Here is a 20291-nt window from a genome sequence, read left to right on the forward strand (position 1 = left end):
TTATTTTGTACACACATAGAACATAATTTATTGTCACATTAACAGAAATACTTTTCATACATAAAAAAAACTTACAACACGTCAAACTAAACATGAAATGTGCGATCGCTGAAAAAAAAAATCTACGATGAGGGCTCTTCTGCGTTTAAAAACACTTCCTGTCTCAGACAGTAGTCGGAATAGTTAGTTGATGGTGGTTTTGATTTCCGGTAACTTAACTACACTAAAAATACTCTTCCGTCAGCTTAGTTGACACGCAGAGCATCGACCGCACGCTCCTTAACCCAGAAAACGCCACCGTTCAGGGCGATGGTGCAGGTCATGACGACGTTTTCGCTCAGTCCCTTCGGGGCAACCCAGTTGAAGGAGATGCTGTTGGGGGCGGTGGTGATCTTCTTGTGGGTGACGGCCGACTGTGGAGGAAAGATTAGATTCCGGTTAGCCTTGAACGCAAATGATTGCGCGCAGAAAAGAACAACTTTTCATTAATAAGGACAAACGTTCGTGACATAAAATGACCGTTTAAATCACTTGGTTAGATCTAAGTGGCGATTTTTGCCACTCATTAGCTCGTTAACAGTCACTGAGTGATTTGAATAAAACTAGTTTTTCGTTCTCGCGCCAAGTCACGACACATGATTTAAAGCTCTTCCTCTCACTTACCGACTTGGAGTTGCCACAGGCCAGCGTCTGGACGTAGTTGTTGTTCGGTGGAACGTCGAACGATCCGACCGGGGTCTCGCCGACGCGGGCCTGGCACAGCAGTCCCTTGATCGTGTCCTTGGGGCTGTTTCCCTTCACGGTCACCGTGACGCCCTCGCCCGAGCGAATCTGCTTCTTGGACAGGCCGATCGAGTACGGGGCGGCGGATTTTTGCGGGTCGGTGTGATGCTGGGGGATCATGTCTCCGCAGGCGCCATCCGGAGCACCGGCCGAGAAGGACAACGCCGGGGCAACGCACAGGGCCACGGTCAGCAGGACGCACGCGAATCGGTAGGCCATCTTGTCTTGTGTTGTTGTCTGTCTGCGGAACGAATGAAAGTGGGTATTAATGCAACTGCGGGTCTTATACGACCAAGAATCGCAAAGATCCGGTGGGTCGGCGTTTTGTGGTTAACCTTGATGAAATGGAGACAAATTTTTATCTTGAGCTGGGGCTGGTAGAACAGAGAGGCTTGTGCCACACCAGATAGCCTTGGCCGTTGGTTGGTTGGTTGGCATAGATCTTAATACCGGTGAGCCCACACGAGCCTCATAATCTCTCTAAACCACGCGCGGTTGGCAAAAAGTTAGATCTTGTAAGAACACCTGTCCTTACGTGATCTTTAACACCTTCGTGATGATTATGCAAATAATTAAACGCCATTTTAAGCTAGGTTGAACTCACACCAACATCATTCACCTGAACCAATAGATTTTAAAAGGTGAATAGATAATATGTGTTATGCACTGTTCCCAATACTTGATAATTCAATTTCTCAATTTTATGATCAATATTTTTTCAGCAACCAGACGTCCAAGTTCAGTGTCTCTTAGACAATTTCATAGCAAATTTTCTGAATTTAAAAAAAAACTATTTTTAAAAATCGAAAAACTGCAAATATTTCGTTAAAATCAAACTTTCGGTGGCTCTGTCTTAAAAACGGAGCCCTTTATCAAAAAATCTGTGAAGAGCAATTCCATGTCAAATAGGGAATCGGTTGTACCCGACCTTCTCCGATTTGAATGAAACTTTGTAGACATGTTATCCTACGCTTATATAAGCCATTTTTGTGTATATGAAGCCAGTTACACTCGATGATGACAATTGAGAAGGGCGTAAGTGTTTCAAATATTTTTGTATTTCGTAATTTAAATATTGATGTATCTTGAAGCCGTTGTATCGTATCAAAAAGTGGTCCAAGACAAACTTGTAGGAAATTTGACGGGCTTTCCGAAAAAAAACACTGAAAGAAAAAAAAACGTCACTTTCATGAGATTTTTAGATTTTCATTTTTAATAGTAACCACGATTATTTTTTCATTCAAAATTTTTGTGCAAATAGCCTAAGATGTTACAAAAAGACTCACGAAAAATGCAGGATGGAGCAACTCTCCTAAAATAATACAAAAATCATTTACTTAAACTATTTTTTCCAAAGTGCTCTAAACATCGAAATTTTTAAAAACCGAACACGACAATTTTTCATAAAAGTCTCCATATTGACCATTGTCCTAAGTCCAATTCATGTGAAATTACAGCGGCTTTAAAATAAAAATGTTGATCAAATCGGATTTTTTAATGGTTTGTGGCAATTTTTATATGACAGACATGATTTTTCATTCTCGAAAATATTTTTACCGGAAAGCTCGTCCAATTTCCCATAAGTTTGTCTTTGACCACATTTCAATTGGATGTATGGGCTTACAGATAAAAGCTAATTTACTATCCAGGTTACTATACTACACTGAAAAAAGAAAATATATATAAGCAATGAGCAATGTAATCAGCTTTTCAGAAATATTATTTTCAAAAGTGGGCAAACATGGGCAATAATTTTAAAGAATGAATAACTGAGACTATTTTCAAAAACTTACCTAAAAATTGCTATAACTTGAAAACGGTGCACTTTATGAAAATTTCACTAAAATACTTTTTGATTGCAAATTAGATTGTACATCGAAAAATGAAGTTGAACAATTTTTGCGACCAGTACTTGATATTAAACCAGTATTGATTTTAAAATTCATAACTCGGTCGAAGATTTTTTGCAGATTCTATAGGTTTCTGAAAAGTTGACATTTTATGTCCCCTAAAACATATCAGAAAACGAAAAAAATTAAAACTAGTGTTTTTTTGCAAATCAAGTTTTAGTGACAAAAAGTTAAATAAAAAATCAACAATTTTTTTACCGTGTATCATTATTTTTCAGTATAGTCCAGATCCATACACTCAAAAAATCTTTCACCACATAGTTGCATGAAATTTCCGGTAGCAGCCAATTTTTGGTCCCAAACATCATTTCACATGAGTCATGCAACTATCACAATACATTCACGTTAATCCTACTTGCTTCCAACGCAGCATACACTAACACAACAAAATTTTACGTGAAATTCTTGCCTGAAAAATTTGAGGCGTGGCTTGCATGTCAGCTGATTTTGATTTGCATGAAATTCATGCCACATTCGCAAGGAAAGTGGTATGTAAAATATCCACTTACTATTTCATGCAACATTGTGGTGAAAAATGACGACGATGACCAGAGATGGAAGGTTGCATGATTTTCCTGCCTGAAAATTTTGAGCCAGCCTGCAAGTCTGAGGCAATCAGTCTGCTGGTGATTCTCAACAGCTGAACATGATTTCGGCCGGGCACGAAATCAAGGTTTTAGTTTTTTTTTTCTGTCTCGGTTGATTCAAGAACCGGAGCAATTCAAGATTCATTTGTAAGTATATTCTGCACCATTTTTGCTAATTTTTGCATTAATTTTCTGTGTTGTTATTTTCCAGGCATCGAAACCAGAAAATTTAGCGCGATCGTCGGTGTCCCTCCGTGACCAATTGTAGTTTGAGGCCGGATGTGCGAATGTTTCAGCGGGACCGGAATGCACGGTAGTCAAGGCAATCAAAGCAGGCCGTGGAGATGGTGACGAAGGCGCTGGCCGCGAATGGTGAAGTGAATGAAACTGTTCACTAGACTTCTCTGCAGGCCGCAAGCGTGCCGGATTCGTGGACTATTCGCCTGTGCTTCAGAACGGGTTGATGTCGGAGAAATTAATATAAGAAATATTGTGAAAAGTGATTGTGTTGTGATGTGAAGTGATTCTGTGTTGTGATGTGTGTTCATGAAAATTGGCATATTTAAAAAATAAAAAAATAAAACCTCGGTTAAAACACAACTCCATGTTTTCTTTGTTCAGAAATCACCAAAAACTGAAAAAAATGAATAAAAATCCCCCACCCCCAAACAACCATAATCACCTCCAAAATCATGTGATGGCCACATCCTGAGAAGGTAGGTGCTGCGTGAAATGGCTGCAACTTTTACGTGAATTCTTGTGATGTTACATATGAATGTATTGGTTCGTTTGAAAATGGATAACGCCAAGACTCCTGAGATTCACGTAGATTACGCATGAACATCCATATGGAAAAAAATCACCTGTATTTTCATGTAACATTGTGGTGAATACTATTTTGAGTGTACCTACAACTTTGCCGAAGACACCAAATCGATCAAAAAATCCTTCACAAGATACAGATTTTTTTACGTCGTTTTTGTATGGACAGCTGCCAAATTTGTATGGAAAATTTTATGGACAAACTAATGATGCAAAATGGCTTCTTTGGGCATACCGAAGGCACCAAAAAAGTTTCGGTCGGATAAAAAAAATACAAAAATTAAAATTCTAAAAAAAGACCGATTTCGTAGAGAATTGCTCAGTTTCAACCAATAAGGCTCATATTTAGGGGAAAGGTGTGTCTATAGGATACACGTCTGCCATAATAGTGGCTATGGTTATGGACGCTACCAAGCAAAGTTATTCATAAATGTTTGGTTCTGGGGTGTAAAAGTAAATTATGGACAAAAATTACTTTTTTCGCTCGTAGGTTGCAAACAACACCAAAACTTATATTTCTTTAGATTTCTTTTATAGGGAATGAGTTGGGCGACAGTTCTTTCATTTGGTTTGACCAAAATTACTACCAAAAATCCAGGGCTGTCTCAATGTTCCCCACTCTTTTCAGTTCATGGGTAACAATGAGACACTTTGATTTTTCTTCATTAAACTTTTCAAAATCTATGGAAATCTTTCGAAGCATGAATGTGATTTTTGGCATATTAATTGATTTTTAACTTCATTTGATCATAAATAAAAACGTTATTTGGTATACATAAATTTTTAATTCTTTTAAGTATAACTTTTGTTAATTAAAGTTTCAAGTTGGCAAAATTGCTTTTGAATGTTCAAGGCAAGTCACCTGCAATGGAACAATACAAAAACATGATGTTTTACAAGAAAAGTATTGATTTTTGTAGAGTTTCTCATTTTTCCCCACCTGTCTCACGTTCTTGCCAAGTGCTTCTACAATGAGACAGTTGAATGACTCTGGCTGTAAACGTCAAATCGATCTCATATTTTGGTCAATGTTAGGTCACATTAAAAGAAAGAAAATGCAACAAAAAGCTCATTAAAACATGCTGATGAAAAAAAAAAAAAACAAAAATCATTGAAAGTAAAAAACCAAAAGTGTCTCATTGATTACATCAAGTAACTATCTTTGCTTTGAGTCTGTTATCAATAATTTTGTTATGCAACAAACTGTAATCCAATTTAATCACCCCTTGAGTCAATAGCAGCAAACCAAATCGAAGCAGCCCTGATAGACTGAAGTCCCGCGGTCGTGCGATTTGAAGCGTTATCTGCTCGAAGTCGATTGAGTCCTGCCATTTTCGAGCGTTTGTCGTGCGTTTTGATCGAATGTCAGAAAGGCGACATTTAGTGCGTGAAAAAATCTTGGCAGGCGTTGATAAAATAATAATGACGTTTTCCTTAGTTTCCAAGTTTTTCTTCCTCCATTCAGTAAGAAAATGTGTTAATTGTACTTTTTCACAATTAAAAAACTATTCAGTGTATATTATGTACCAGATTCAGGAGCATGACGGGACCAGTAGACGGATAAAAGAAAGAGGTAGGGGAGAGTGGGGAGACTTGATCCCCGGGGACACTTGATCCCAAGCCTGTATCTCGTCAGCATGTGGGTAAAACAATTAGCTTTGTTCTAGAAAGTTGAGCGAAATTGACTAAAACTCATTGTAGAAAACAAAGAAAAAAATTAAAAAATGTTTGGATTGAGTTACACACATTTTTCTAAGAAGTGCTGCTAAAAACTTCCAACAGATCTTTTTTCTTTGTTTTGATATGTATAGAAAACACTCAAAAAATATTCAAAAAAATATTTTTTATACATGAATTGTTTGATAAACATATCAACTCCAAAACTCTTACGCATTTGACGTTAAATTTATCGTCATACTATTTTTACAATCAATTGTTTAAAAAAGTGCGTTAAGGGAGACTTGATCCCTGCATTTTTACAGTCACTGGAATCAGCCTCAAGATTAAATAATTTGGCTGGGTTTTCGTACATAGTTTCCTTTAGTATAGTTGTACATAACTAACTGCAGTTTGAACCATTTTTCAAAAGTTTTGTAAACAAAAATTACCAGCTTTTGTAAACATGCTCAATTTTGGTCTAAAAAAGAAAATTTTAAGTTTTTAAATATTTTACATGCTAAACTTGTTATATTTTGAACACAAACGTACAGGTTTAATGTGAAATTGCTGTATCTTATAGAAAATTAAAAGTTTGGATGAATTAGAAACATTTTGCTTAAGATTTTTTCAAAATGTTGAAAGGGGGATCAAATTACCCCCAACATTTTGAAAATGCCGGTTTAAAATATTTTTTTAAAAGGCTTGGCATTATTCGAAGAGTTTATCTGATGAAATACCCTTATCAGCTAAACATAGTTGAATGTTTAAGCTTTCAATTCATGCAAAAAGATCATAGTTTTGTGAGAAATTGACAGAGTTATGTGTGATACAAAAAAAGGGGATCAAGTCTCCCCACTCTCCCCTACATTTAGATTATGCTTCCCATGACACTTAAGTAAAATAATCCTTTATTTCAGATAAAAATGCTGGCTCTGCCACATGAAACTAACAACGGGCACAAATAACAAACTAAGGACGTGGAACCTGAGATCCAAGAAACATAAATGACACTACTGCAGAATTTTTTTGGGATTGTCCAAAACTAAGTGTGAACATCATTTTGACAATTATTTGACAAAATTAATAAAAGTACATGTTTTCTAACGAAATCTCTTTTATTTGCATCAAATTTACCCAAAAATCCGAAACGAGAGCACCCGACAATGGCAGGACAATCTAAATAACAAAGTCGCCCGAAAACGGCCCGACGACGGCCCGTCAACGTCGACTTCCTCAAACGTCGATTTCGACGATCGTCGGACAAAGTGTTGCATATACGCACGAAAAGGGCCCGAATTCCGTCGGACAAACCGACGGAATTCGGGCCGTTTTGTCGAGCCGTCCGGCGGTTTTCGGGCCGTTGTCGGCCCGGTCCGTCAGTCAGGGAGGCGCTACCGGTCCTAGAACAAAGTGTTAGAAATACCTACAGAGCAATTAAATTGGCACGTCGGTTTTATTTCGCACCAACCCTTTTAAAGCGCGTGATTCAACAACAAACCAGTCCAGAGAGTGATCTGCTAAATAGCTCGCGATTTCCAGCCTCACTCAGCATCAGACGAAGAAAAAAAACGACGACTGATCTCTTTGTACCGGGTGAGGAGATACCACCTCCAGGGGCTTTAAGCACAGGTTGTTCGGCTACATAAGCCAAACATGCTGCTTGTCACTGTGACTTTTTATACATGCTCGTTACACGCGCCGGTGCTGCCGAGTTAACGATCTTCCGCGTTTGTTTAACGATTCCGAACACTCTAGGAAGGCAATCAACCACATGATTTATCAATGGGAATAATGAGTTGGGTATTATTGTTCTTATACGGAATCGAAGTATGTGGTACTGGTAAAGATCATGAAAGTCAGCTTGTGGTAAATGGAGTTATTAAATTCAATTAGTGACACCAAGTTTTTAAACCATTAATGCCACCAAATGAACCTTTGAAGAAAACTGGACTGTTTCCTTAGACAACAATTCCCCACGAAAACAGCATGAAAAAAAAACCAAAGTGCTCGGATCGGACTCAAAATTTTCTGGGGGTTCCCCGGCCGAAATAATTAGACTCATATTTTTTCGTTTGGCCATTAGTGTGACCTACGCCGTGTTAAGGTGGTCTGAAAAATGGCCATTTTCGTCGATTTTCGCAAAACCACTTTTTTCGAAAAATCATAACTTCTCGCCATTTTAACCGTTTCAAAAGTCTAGCCTAACATAGGAAAAGGGTGTATGAAACTTTAAAACGCCGTTTTGACGGTGTCTGGACCAAAGAGCCTATGTATGGAAATATTTTTATCGGATTTCCCGGACATTTTTACATTACATACCAAAAAATGGGAGGAGTTCATTAACAGGATTCCGAGATATGATTTTTTGAAAATATTATCCGTGTTTTTCGACGCGCCGCGCGCTAAAACCGGAGAATGACAAAATTGGCAAAAAATCAACTTATTTCACTAAAACTGCGATAACTTCAAAATTTCAGCGATGACCTATACATGTCTGGGTACTAAAAGTTGCGTCTTTTAATTACGAAAATTTTGGTTCCCAGACATGTATAGATCATCGCTGAAATTTGGAAGTTATCGCAGTTTTAGTGAAAAAAGTTGATTTTTTCCAATTTTGTCATTCTCCATCACCATCATATCTCGGAATCCTGTTAATGAACTCCTCCCAATGCTTTTTACAACGATTCCAAGTCAAATCAGCAGGATCCAGCTCAAAAGTGTTCTGGTTTGACTAAAGTTTGACATGGGAGTTCCTTGAAAAAAAAAAAAAAAAAAATAGACTCGTATTTTTATGTTCGGCGATAAGGGTGGTCCTATCCGAAATAGGGTGGGCGCATATACGAGATTCTTAGATATGATTTTTTAATAAATTAAAAACTATCGAAATTCGGCACATTCGAACATAAAGTTCCGTAATCTGGGGTGAATCGGGACTACAGTTTGAATAGGGACAGCAGTTTCTAGAGCACTTAAAGCTTTTAAATTTGGAAATGGATGTACACATTTTGTTAGCCTGAGTCTGTTCTAACCGAAATCAACCAGAAAAATCAAATTATTGTGCTCCAACATGGTTAAAACTGCTGTCCCAATTCGCCCCATATGTCCCGATTGACCCCAGTTTACGGTACCATGCGTCCTCAGTAAAATATATTGGGAATGGATCGATGGAGAAGCATGGTACTTTGAGTACGATTGATTTACCAAAATCCGATATTTTTTTCAAAAGGTCATGTCTCAGAATCCTGGTCATGTTTATCCACCATTTTTATAGATGTTACGTAATTAATCCTGCAAAATTTTAGGCCTTCAAATCAGCAAACATAGTTTTCATTTGATCTGTAAGTGTCAGCTATGCTTTTAAAATGGTTTTAGTATATCATCCGTGGCGGAGATATGACTTTTTTCAAGACTGTTTTTTTTTTTTGAAAATCCTCAAAAACGCTTAAAAAAATGCGCTGTAATAAAGAGTGTTTTAACCACATTTTTGCTATGTCAAAAACACCCTTTCTATATAATTTTAGTTTCACAACATTACTATTTCATGCATTCAATTGACGTCCATGACTTACGTCAGTTCAACAAATTTTTCGGTCAGAAGTCTGTGGTAATTGGAATGTATGCTTGTTCATTTGAAAAATTCAAAATAAAAACATAAAAACAAAATGTATCCAGAATTTTAAGTGAAGATGGTGCATGCCCGAAATGTCAAAAATCACGCAGTGGTACCAACATTATAAAAAAAGTGTGACCTAAAATCTGGATACAGAAGCTTGCAAAAATATTGTATGGTGAAATGGATTAGACCGATTCTTCGGCTCCTTTTCAAAAAAATCCCAAGATTTTTTTAGCGTTTTGGCTGTAGTGGCACAATTAAACAAGAAACCCCCCAATGTTATTACATATTTGAAAAGATAATTGATTTTCCAACATAGAAATGACATGCATAATGAACAATATCATACCTGTGCTTCTCCTGAAATGAAAATGTAGCGTGACGGGACAACATCGTAAAACTGGAATATTAAAAGGCACACCAAAAAAAAATCGACACAGTTTTGCCAGATTGATTTTTTAAAACTTTTGCTCTTCTACACATTATCACAAATTGAAAAACGAATCTTTTGCTCCTTGAACTGAAAGATTTGGTTGAGATTTGAGTTTTTGCCAGCCATTTCTTTTCGTGACGGGACAACGAAAGGAGCAGATTTATGAAAAAACTCCTCTCCCATTCAATGACTTACAGACCTTATTTGGTCAATATTTTTGGCATTTCAGATAAGAAAACGCATTTAAAGCACATTGAAATTATTAGATCATAATTAAAATGATATTTTTCATATAAAAAATCACACTGAAAATTGAAAAAAGTGACATGTGTAGCTTCGTTTAAGAATCGGTCATAATATGGAGAAATCTACTGTACATATAAATCCGAGGTTAGGTAAATAAAAAGTTCAAAATTTGATCAAAATTCATTAAAAATTGATTATCAATAACGAGCAATATTTGTTGCCACCAATCCATATTTTGTGGCATGCATATTTTTTCCCCATAATTAATAAGAAACTTATTCTACTGGAAATGTCTACAAATGTGAACATATCGAGCCAAACATTTCATTAGGGCACAAAACCAAAAACCGCGATTCGAGAAAATCGCTGGCAAAAAGTGGACAACTTGTTTCAATTCCTATTTAGAAAGAAAGCAAGACTGGTGGTATTTTTACTGATGATACGATAAAACACATCATTATCCTTAAACTCTACTTTAATGCTTCTTAATTTATGTTGATTTTCGCAATAAAACTCATAATTTAAAAAAATCTCGTTATTGGGCCCTTTTAACTTTCCAACTGTTGTTCATAATGGGCCCTTTCTAAATGCAATTTCGAAGAGAACTGAAAGGGCACTAAAGCGCTGTCACCTGTTTGTTGTTTTTAATGATGTTTATGGGCCTTTTTGTTTAGTTAGAAATAATGAGGAATTCAGCGGAAATTGTGATAATTGGTGAAGTTTTCTGATCGTGGTGTAGATAAGGTACGTGAAACATAAAAATTCTTCCAAAGTGTACTGAACAGCAGCCGCGGGCCGTATTAAATATTGTATTTCGACTAAGTTCTTTTCTGCAGAAATCCTTGGTGAAACGTAAACTAAACTTTGTTTTGAAGTGAATTAGTGTTAAGAATGTATGAAAAGTTCACTTTATAACATAGAAAGTTCCTTAACCACGAAAAACTAACAAAAAAGAAAAGGGCACAATTGAACTTTTTTTCTGGTTTGGAGTGAACATTGTTATGTGCCCTTTTGTTTTTTTGATTTTTTTAATAGGAAATTGTTTGCTATCAACCTGATTCTTGGAGGGCATGTGGGGAGTGTACTAATGAATGGAATAGTGGAATAAGCCCAAATGTTTACGTTTTGGTTTTGTGCCCTAATGAAATGTTTGGCTCGATATTTTCTTAACTCTGCTTCAATAACATTTAAAACTTGTAGCGAAAAAACTACTGAACTGTTTTAGGATAAAATTGTCCAAAGAATCCGACAGTAGAGTCCGTTTTCCGATTTGAGCTAATTTTCCATGAGAGAATCAACCAGTTTGAGAGTATTCAAATAATACAATTTATCAATGTTTCCATAATTGGATGAAGCTTAGATTGCTGATATTATTGTTTACAGCGATAAAGCTTATGTTTCTGAGTACAATGACCCTTTGTACGACCACAAAGAGTTTAAAATGTATTTTTTAATCAATTTTGAAAATCAACCTCGCGGTCCTTATTGACAGGAAGCTCCTACTTGACAGCTTGTTTCAAGGGGACCATAGTTTTTTGCATTAAAATGAAAAAAAAAGTTATCAGAAATGGTTTTAATCGTGTGTTTCTTACCGTTGTAAATAAAAATTGACATAGGGCTTTAGTACCCAATTAAAGTTAACTAACTTTTAAAACTTTTCAAAATTTGTTGAAAACTACTCCGTGAGGTACTTTGAACACTTCTCTACCAAGCCACTTTTTGAAACAGTTTTAAAATCTATGTTTTCATTATATTTGTTATTTTTTTAATGCTTACAATAATAGAATTCGCTTAATAATATTATTTGGTGATAATCTACATTTCAATCTAAACTAGAACGACAGTTTTTAAATAGCTTAAAATAATTTAAAAATTGATCTTTTTGTTATGAACTACAATTTTGTATCCAATGAGATTAAAATTTAATAAGTATTTTATAAATATATTTATTAAATATATTTTTAAATGACTAGAAAAGCTTGAACATTTTCTTTAAAAATGTAAAATAAATTTTAAATAATTTTTGAATTTGATTTATCATATAAAACATATTTTAAAAATTATCTATAACATAATATTGTCAACTGGGAAAATCGGGACTACAGTCTGAATAGGTACAGGAGATTTTAAAGCAATAAATTTGGAAATTGGTGTACTAATTGTTTTGTTCTGTTCCTGTTTTAACCGAAGTCGTTCAAAACATTGTGCTAAAAATGGCTTAAATAGCTGGCTTAATTCATTATATTTGTCTTGATTTGTCCAAGGTTCTAGTGATTGATGAAAAATAATTTTATATGACATATTTTTTTACAATTTAAAAATCACAAAAATACGTAAATATAAGGCTACCAACACTTGCTGAGCAAAAATCGGTACACTTTGCCGACATGACACCATGGTGTAACAGTTTTTGTCAATGAATTCTTAGATAAATTAAATTTAATAAATTTGAGAATTAAAAATATAAAACTGTGTCGTTTTACAGCTAACAAATTTCACAAAATGCTATCAGAGTGCTTATGACTTGCACGTTTAAAAGTATTCATAAAATAAACCGTGATTTGAATCAAAGCATAATGTTCTTCATTTTTTTTTGCTAAACGTTTAAAAGTTTACGAAATGTTTTGCTTTTACGAATAATATCGTTCTTAGTGTTTTCACGAACACTTTTCCAGAGTGTTTTATTATTGAAAATGTCCTTTAACATGTGAAACACAACAGTTTATAGGACCTTTAAAAAACTCTAAATTTGTTTATTCAAATGTTCAAATGTTTTCACAAGTTTTAAAAGCCTTTGGAAATGGATAAATATATTTAGTAAGGAATGCCTAAAAGAACAATTCTAGAGTTTTTTTTAAAGGTCCTATCAACATATGATCGACAAAAGTTCAAAAACTCTAGAATTATTGATAATCAAGTTTGAATTGAGGAAATCTAAAAATTTCTAGTTTACAAAAGCTTCGACCAAATCAAAAAAGCAATTCAATGATTAAAAAGTTGTTGAAATTCCGTACAAATCCGTATTATGTTTAAAATTCCCTACAAAAATTCCGGCCTGTTAAAAATGCGCGAAGAGGATCGAAAATCCGTATGGTAAGGAAAAAATCCGTACAGTTGGTAGCCTTACGGTAAATATAATACGCAGTCTTTAAAAATATAAAATAAATTCATAAAATTTAAAGCAATACGCATTTTGTGAATCTGTAAAATAAAATTTTAACTATATTTCCTGGTAAGCCAAATTAATTGATTAGCCTAATTTATTAATTGATATCTAGAGTTTTTTTTAACCCCTTCCCGCCCAGAGCAAAATCTAGATTTTTTACGTTTTTCCACATTACTCGTAACTGGATCGACCAAATTGGACGAAATTTTAATGGTTATTGGTTAACAATCTATAATAACTAATGCAGGTTGAAAAAATGAATGGTTGCAGAGAAATTTAATTTTGAATCCAAAAATTAGTGGTGCTCTGGAGTAACCATGGGCGCTAGAGGGTTAAGGTCCTATTAACAAAGTTTTTTTTGTTTGCTTTTTGGGTGTTTTTAAAACCGCCTTGAGTCAAAGATATATTGTGTTGGAGGACCACCCTGACGATGCCACGAATCGTCTGCGATGGCTCACTGCGTGACAGCTGTCATGCTCGTCGATGCTTTTATATCACAACATATTGAAAAAAAAACACCCAAAAACAAAAGTTTTAAATTTTGTTCTAGGACCTTTTAAAAAAACAAGATAAATACCGAATACAAATTTTAACAATTTAAAATTGTTCTTTACTAAATATTCAACTTGTCGTTTATTTTTACAACCAAATCTAAATTTACAAAATAAAAATTGTTTTTTTTTTCAATTTCGGGAATTCGGGACAAATTATTAAAAATCTTGGGATTCGGTAATTCCCGGTTTTGGATAATATGATATTATCTCGATATGATCATTTCTAAAAATCACAACTGATTATTCAACTTTAAACTTAGGTATCAGCAATCTCACTTCGAATCGCTTCATTGATCCTTCCTTTTAAGGTCATACGCAGGCTTGAAACAAGCCATCTTGAATTAATCCTCGTCTGCGTTAAAAATTAGCAATGCAAAGTGTCGTCCTTCCCCTTAACAAAAAAATAAATAAAATAAAATACAAACTGGTTCCCCCACAAAACCAGAACCGGCAAATCTCCGAAAAAGTCAAGTCCATGGTCAACTTCGAGTCTCCAATATCATGTTCAAGTTTGATGGCTGTTTACCCCGTATGAATTCAAATCCGCAGACCCCAATCAGCCGTAAAATCGTGTAGACTCACCTATGATCGATCACCGAGTTTTGGCACACAACAGAACATAGGTAATGCGATTAAGTCTGGTTAATGACCCTATCTCGAGAACTAGGGTGTTATATAAAACCGTTTTTTTGTTCTTCGTTTCGCGCGCAAATCGCCTGTTATTAAGCTTCCAAGGCTTTGCGAAGTTTCGGGCTTTTCCTCGCTGCTGCTAAGCCGCTTGCTTGAACCTGTTTATGAGGGAGGTCTGACTCATTCTAAGTTTCCGCCGCCGCCGCCGCCGCCACCGGTTTTAACGATGTTGACGAGGAAACGAATAAAGTTATAAGCTAAATTCAATTGTTGCTGACTGCCGGCGGAGATTTTAATTCAGCGATTAGCGGAGCAACAAAATGGTGTTCACCCCCTGCAAATTAACCCTTTGAGGCTTCATCAGGTGTGAGGTGGCACCGCACATTTAGCAACAACCACTTGGTGGGCACCTTAAAAAGGTATCACACTGTGCGCTCTATCTGCACTTAATCACTCTCGGCGAGGTGCGATGGCGTCGCGACGCTCCATTGATTATGCATGCGATCACCTGCCTACTACAAGTCAAGTCAACTGGTCAGTCAGCCTGGCAGCATTGACCCAAAACTGATTTTCATATAAATGGTGGCGCGGCATCGAAACGAGACTCTGCAGCTGGTGATCAGCCAGTTTTTTTTTTTTTGCAATCAGTCGAACCGAGATGCAACTGCAACCTTTGCGCCGGACGACGCATAATCATATGCACGGCGTTCTTTGCAACCGGTATTTTTGTCACGAAAGGTTGACATGATATGGTGGCGGTTGATGGATAAAAACAATCATGGTGACCCACGACTGAACAGTCGCAACTGACATCGATGATTGTACTACGTAAACATGACAGGTTTTTTCCGTACATGTGGGAACACAACTTTTAAGCATCAAAAAGTTTTTGAAAATGTTTAAAAATTTTGACCGATTTTTCCGTAAGAACTATGTGGATGTCACCCAAAATTTGTCATACTGTTCATTATAGATCAATACTTATTTTAAAAGGTTTTTAAGGTGCTGCGACCAGGATAGGACCATGATTCTCGGCCCCGGTAAGTTAATTATACAAATAGATCTTAAGATTATATGTAGTTTTATTTGCAATCAATTCTATTGATCAGAAATCATTTACCGTAAACCGAGGTAACATTGATAGCCAAATAATACGTAAGGAATGTTATAGAAACATACTGACCTTGGTTGAGAAGTGTTCATAGTGTCTCAAGAAGTAGTTTTCAACATATTCAGAAAAGTTTAAAAAGTTAGTTAACTATTAGTTAGTTAAAAAATATCATTATTTCAATACTCTAATAGTGTTATGTTTTTCTCAATGAAAATTTGTTCAAACTGGGAAACGGACTGCATTATCGGATTTTTAGGACCATTTCACACTGAGAACAGTTTTATTAGATCTTAAATTACAAGTTTTAAGTCTTTTTGAAACAGAAGCACAGCAAAAAATCCAATGGTAAAATCGCATGCAAAAGCATGCACATTACCTTCGAGCAAAAGCATGTAATATTGTATGAGAGAAAAAATCAATCTGGAGAGAGTCATATTCAGATTACCAAGTCCGCGCCCTAACCATCACCGTATTGTAAAAAAAACACCGATGTAGCTATATGTGCTATCTTGTGACATACACCATTTTGGTCGAAAATGAGTTAATGATGACGTTTTGCTATACTTAACAAACACTACAAGATGCTTTAACCCGATTTTGGAAACTCGCTTCCGTTTCCCGGATATCGCAATACACACTTGTGACATAGACCAATTTATCATCAAAATGATCGTGCACACTTGTGACACGTCATACGTGGTGTTGGAAAATGTAGAAATTTTTTCTTGTTTTTCAAAAATTTATGTACACATATACTTTCTAAAGGCAATGCAACCTTTTGTTTTTGAAAATATACTGAAAAAATTTACGGTTAAACTATTGATTTAAGCCTATTTTAGTTTGTATGGGAATTCTGTGCACACTAGGGTTGGAGAAAAAAATGTTTTTCATACATCTGTTGGTCTGTTCTACAAAGTTGTAGAGCATTAAATTTTCAATAAGAATCTCACTTTTGGGAATATTTGGATGAAAGTAGCGCACCGTGCAGATCAAACCGTAAGAATGTTGAGTTTTCTATACATTTTTTAAATTTTTCCCATACAAACTTCACCTTCGAGTATCAATGGGTAACATGTTGACCAATTTTGCTCAAATTTGGCCCAGAGTCCTAAAATAGCTCAAGGAACAATAATCAGCTTGTGGAGCGAGGTTTTGAGAAAAAGTCATATATTCTGGGCACCCTAGTGCACACTTGTGACACGTAGTACAATTTTACTTTCGAAACACACTTGTGACACGTGCTTTTCAGATTTTTGTTTACATTATTCACTGTATCTTTTAACTGGTGTAACCAAATTAGTATAAACTTGGAGCGTTTGTTAAGTGATAGTAGTAGATAGTACCGATTACTTCAAAAATGTTGGCACTATCATTCATAGTTTTGAAAATATTTATCATCAAACTTTAAAAATCGTTTTTCTCGAAAAGTACTAAATGGTCGTTGTCACAAGATAGCGTTGAACCATGCTTTGAGATAGCCGAGATGGTTGCGGCTCGGACCTGGTAATCTGAATATGACTCTCACCAGATTGATGTTATTTTTGGGATGTGCAATTTTTTTTATTCCGTACATGCTTTTTGTGTATACGTTTTCTCATACAATATTACATGCTTTTGCTCACAAAGGTGATGTGCATGCTTTTGCATGCGATTTTACACTGATTTTTTTAATGTGAGTCATAAATATCTTCTTATTTTTCCTGGGGTAATTTCATTGGATCAACTTATGCAGTAAACTAGTAAAATGATTGATTCATGCATCAAAATTGGTTTTGTTGGCAACAAATCATTATATTTTAATACAAAAATCAATTTCCAATGAATTTGGTAAAATGTTGATCTTTTTACTTACTTAGCTTGAAGTTTCCATGCATTTTAATAAAAGATGATAAACTTTGTTAAACATACATTTAATTACGATTTTTTCAAATGAAACATTGAAAGTAACCTTACTAATGGTCAATTTGAACTTATCATTAATTCAATTTGCACATTTTATAAGAAATACATTGACTATCAAAGTCGCCCGGGTTCTTAAAACAATGCTTTTTAACGAAACTATGTTAAAGGCATCATTAAAAAACTTTTTTGAAATAAAAAATACATGCACACTGTGGAGCCTGCCCCAGTACATGTTTTAAAAATATAAATGTTGCGAAAAGTCTTAAAATAGGTTGAATAATACAGTCCAGACTCGATTATCCAAAGGTTTGTATGGTATTGTTTTTTGTTTTCTTATTTTAACATCAAATTCATGTTCTGCGACCAATAGGTTCAGTCAAATTTGAATGTTAATTTTAGTAAGTGAATTAAATTTAAAAAATCTACTTTGTTTTTTTATAATATTAAAAAAATGGTTTAATAGTAGTTTATGCAACAAGTTGCGAAAACAAGATTTTTTCAGCACGAGTCATGCATTACAACGAGGTTTACCGAGTTGGATAAATACGACGAGTGCTGAAAAAATCAAGTTTTGCAACGAGTTGCTTACAATTTTTTTTTGCAATTTCGAAAAACGTTTTTTGAATGAAAGTTTATGTCAAACATTCATGTGTTTAGTAAATTCACCGTTCAAAACAAAACAATATTGAAAAATGTTACTTAACGATACACGTGTTGAAAAGTTCAACTTTTTAGCATCCATTTCAGTGTTGAAAAGTAGGACTTTTTTGCACTGGTATTAAAAGGTAAACCGTTTCGTTTCTCCAGAAGAACAGGAAAAGTTGATAATTTCACAGCGGAATAGCAAAAAGGAGATTTCAGCACGAGTCGTACATTTTAGTACATTTTTTTCTGGAATTCCGAAAAACACCGTTTGAATGATTTTTTTGGTCAAATTACCATGTGTTTAGTCAATTCACCCTTAAAATCAAAATAATATCAACACTTTTCGGTACAAGTGCCGAAAATTTCAACTTTTTAGCACGCAATTCAGTGCTGAAAAAAAAACTTTTCAGCCCTTTTATTGCAAAGTATTGCTTTTCGATTCTTAAAAAAAAATATATATATTTTTGTAACTCAGTTACTACTTCTCCTGTCAATTTTGAATGACGAAACAGCCTGCTGTTCTTCATAAAAAAAAAAACAGATTCGAAAAGTATCAATCACATGTGTCTTGTAAAGTTGAACTTTTCAGCACTTGTTTGACATTTGAATGGGGAATGGTAATTTAAATAAACACATTGCGTTTCCTTTAATTTAAAATTTAAAAAAATGTTTTTCAGAATTGCAAAAAAGGCCCGATACAAAATTCGTTATAGGTATCACTTAAATGAGTGTTGTAAAGTTCAAACAAGAATGAAGTAATGTCCAAGATTATGTTTTGATACACTTTGTTGGGATTTCAAAACTAAATGACTTAAGGGTGTTCATATAAAAATTATCCTTGGCTTCATCCATAAAGTACGTCACGCTAAAATCGGCCAAAATTTACCCCCCCCCCCACCTCCCCCCCCCCTTTTGTCACGCTTTTCCTATACTTATAACATGCAATGTCACACTTGCTCAGACCCCCCCCTCCCCCCCTAGAGTGTGACATACTTTATGGATGACGCCCTTTTTCTTTGGAAGATGTAGAACAGCAAAAAAAAACTAGATAGGATAAATGCATATAAAAATATGTAGTTAAAATGAATGAAGAAACACATAAAACTAGTGAAGTAATGTTTTTCGAGGCAAAAGATGCTCAAAATGACCTCCTGAACACAACAAATACAAAAATCATGAAAAAAACATTGGAAAGTAGAGGGATTAATAGAAAAACAGCAAAAAAGTTAGCTTTTCAAGGTTGAATTGAAATTGTGAAAACTTTTTACCTTCATTTGCAAATGGTTACTTCGCTTGATAAAATTCGCTATCTTTCAGCAATAGGAATACTTTGGCTATAATACTAGATTCCATTTAAAAATGTTTTAAAATTAAACGGAATTAGTTGTTATTCATTCAAGAAATAGTTGAATTTAATAAAATTAAATCAATATATAAGTGATTTAATAAAAATCGCGGAAAAAGAATGTGTCAGACATTGAACAACAAGTTCTTTTTATAAATTCTAAATTAAACTGTCTAAATTGGTAGCTAGTTTATAACAATCGAAAACTTTTTACTGACGATCGAGAGCCACTTAGCAGAACAAACTTGTTAACACCTTCTATTCAATAGCCCCCTTTCGGAAGCTCCAAACAATAGCTATTGTCATGCCCAAATTTCCATCCGATTGTGCCACCATTTTTCACCCTTGCACCCATCGTCATCCGCGTTCTAACTGGTCGCAAATTTTTGCGTCACACTTTCGCTCCATTTCATCCGGCCAACCCAGCAGCACCAGATCACAACCAGATCTCATTAGCAGTCACACTTCCCACCCCGAAAAATTAGCATGCGTTTCGCACGGCACTTCAATCAAGAACAAACAACTAAAACTAAAAACTCACCTGATTAAAATCGGCAAAAATATCACAATTCGTACACACACTGGCTTTGCTGCCTCTGAATTGATCCTCTCGAACCGAACTCGCAACGAACTCTGAGCTGACGGAGGCCGCGTGCGGCGACTTTTTGTTCCAGCGCGCGCCGCACGATCTTTGCGCGCTCTCTCACCGACAAGGGCGCAAGAGAGAGTGTGCTTTTCGCGCGGAGTGTTCGAAAGAGTTTGAGCTGGAAAATTCTGAGCGCGCGCTCGCCTAACGGTAGGCAACTTTCGGATGATCGAGAGCAACAAGTTTGTGAAGGTATTTTTATCAGTTTTTTTTTATATTTTTCGTTACACACTAGGCAG

The 20291-nt window shown here is 35.3% G+C and overlaps 1 protein-coding gene across 1 annotated transcript; it reads right to left on the bottom strand.

The window, feature by feature from the left end:
* Window positions 1-20105, bottom strand: LOC120413540 (putative defense protein Hdd11). Its single transcript, XM_039574419.2, has 3 exons — window positions 19948-20105; window positions 664-1024; window positions 1-413 (listed from the first exon to the last, which is right to left on the bottom strand). The coding sequence occupies exons 2-3, from the start codon at window positions 1000-1002 to the stop codon at window positions 246-248; spliced, it is 507 nt and encodes a 168-aa protein (XP_039430353.1). The 5' UTR covers window positions 1003-1024; window positions 19948-20105; the 3' UTR covers window positions 1-245.
* Window positions 20106-20291: the final 186 nt, after the last annotated feature.

This window comes from Culex pipiens, chromosome 2 (genome assembly GCF_016801865.2).
Source record: "Culex pipiens pallens isolate TS chromosome 2, TS_CPP_V2, whole genome shotgun sequence".
In the NCBI taxonomy this organism is placed as follows: Eukaryota; Metazoa; Arthropoda; class Insecta; order Diptera; family Culicidae; genus Culex; species Culex pipiens.

What these genes read in the sequence shown, in the direction of transcription:
- LOC120413540 (XM_039574419.2), bottom strand. Translation starts at nt 1,002, where the DNA reads ATGGCCTACCGATTCGCGTGCGTCCTGCTGACCGTGGCCCTGTGCGTT. An exon ending in CCTGTGGCAACTCCAAGTCG is followed by an intron (nt 414 to 663) that starts GTAAGTGAGAGG and finishes TTTCCTCCACAG; the next exon opens with TCGGCCGTCACCCACAAGAA.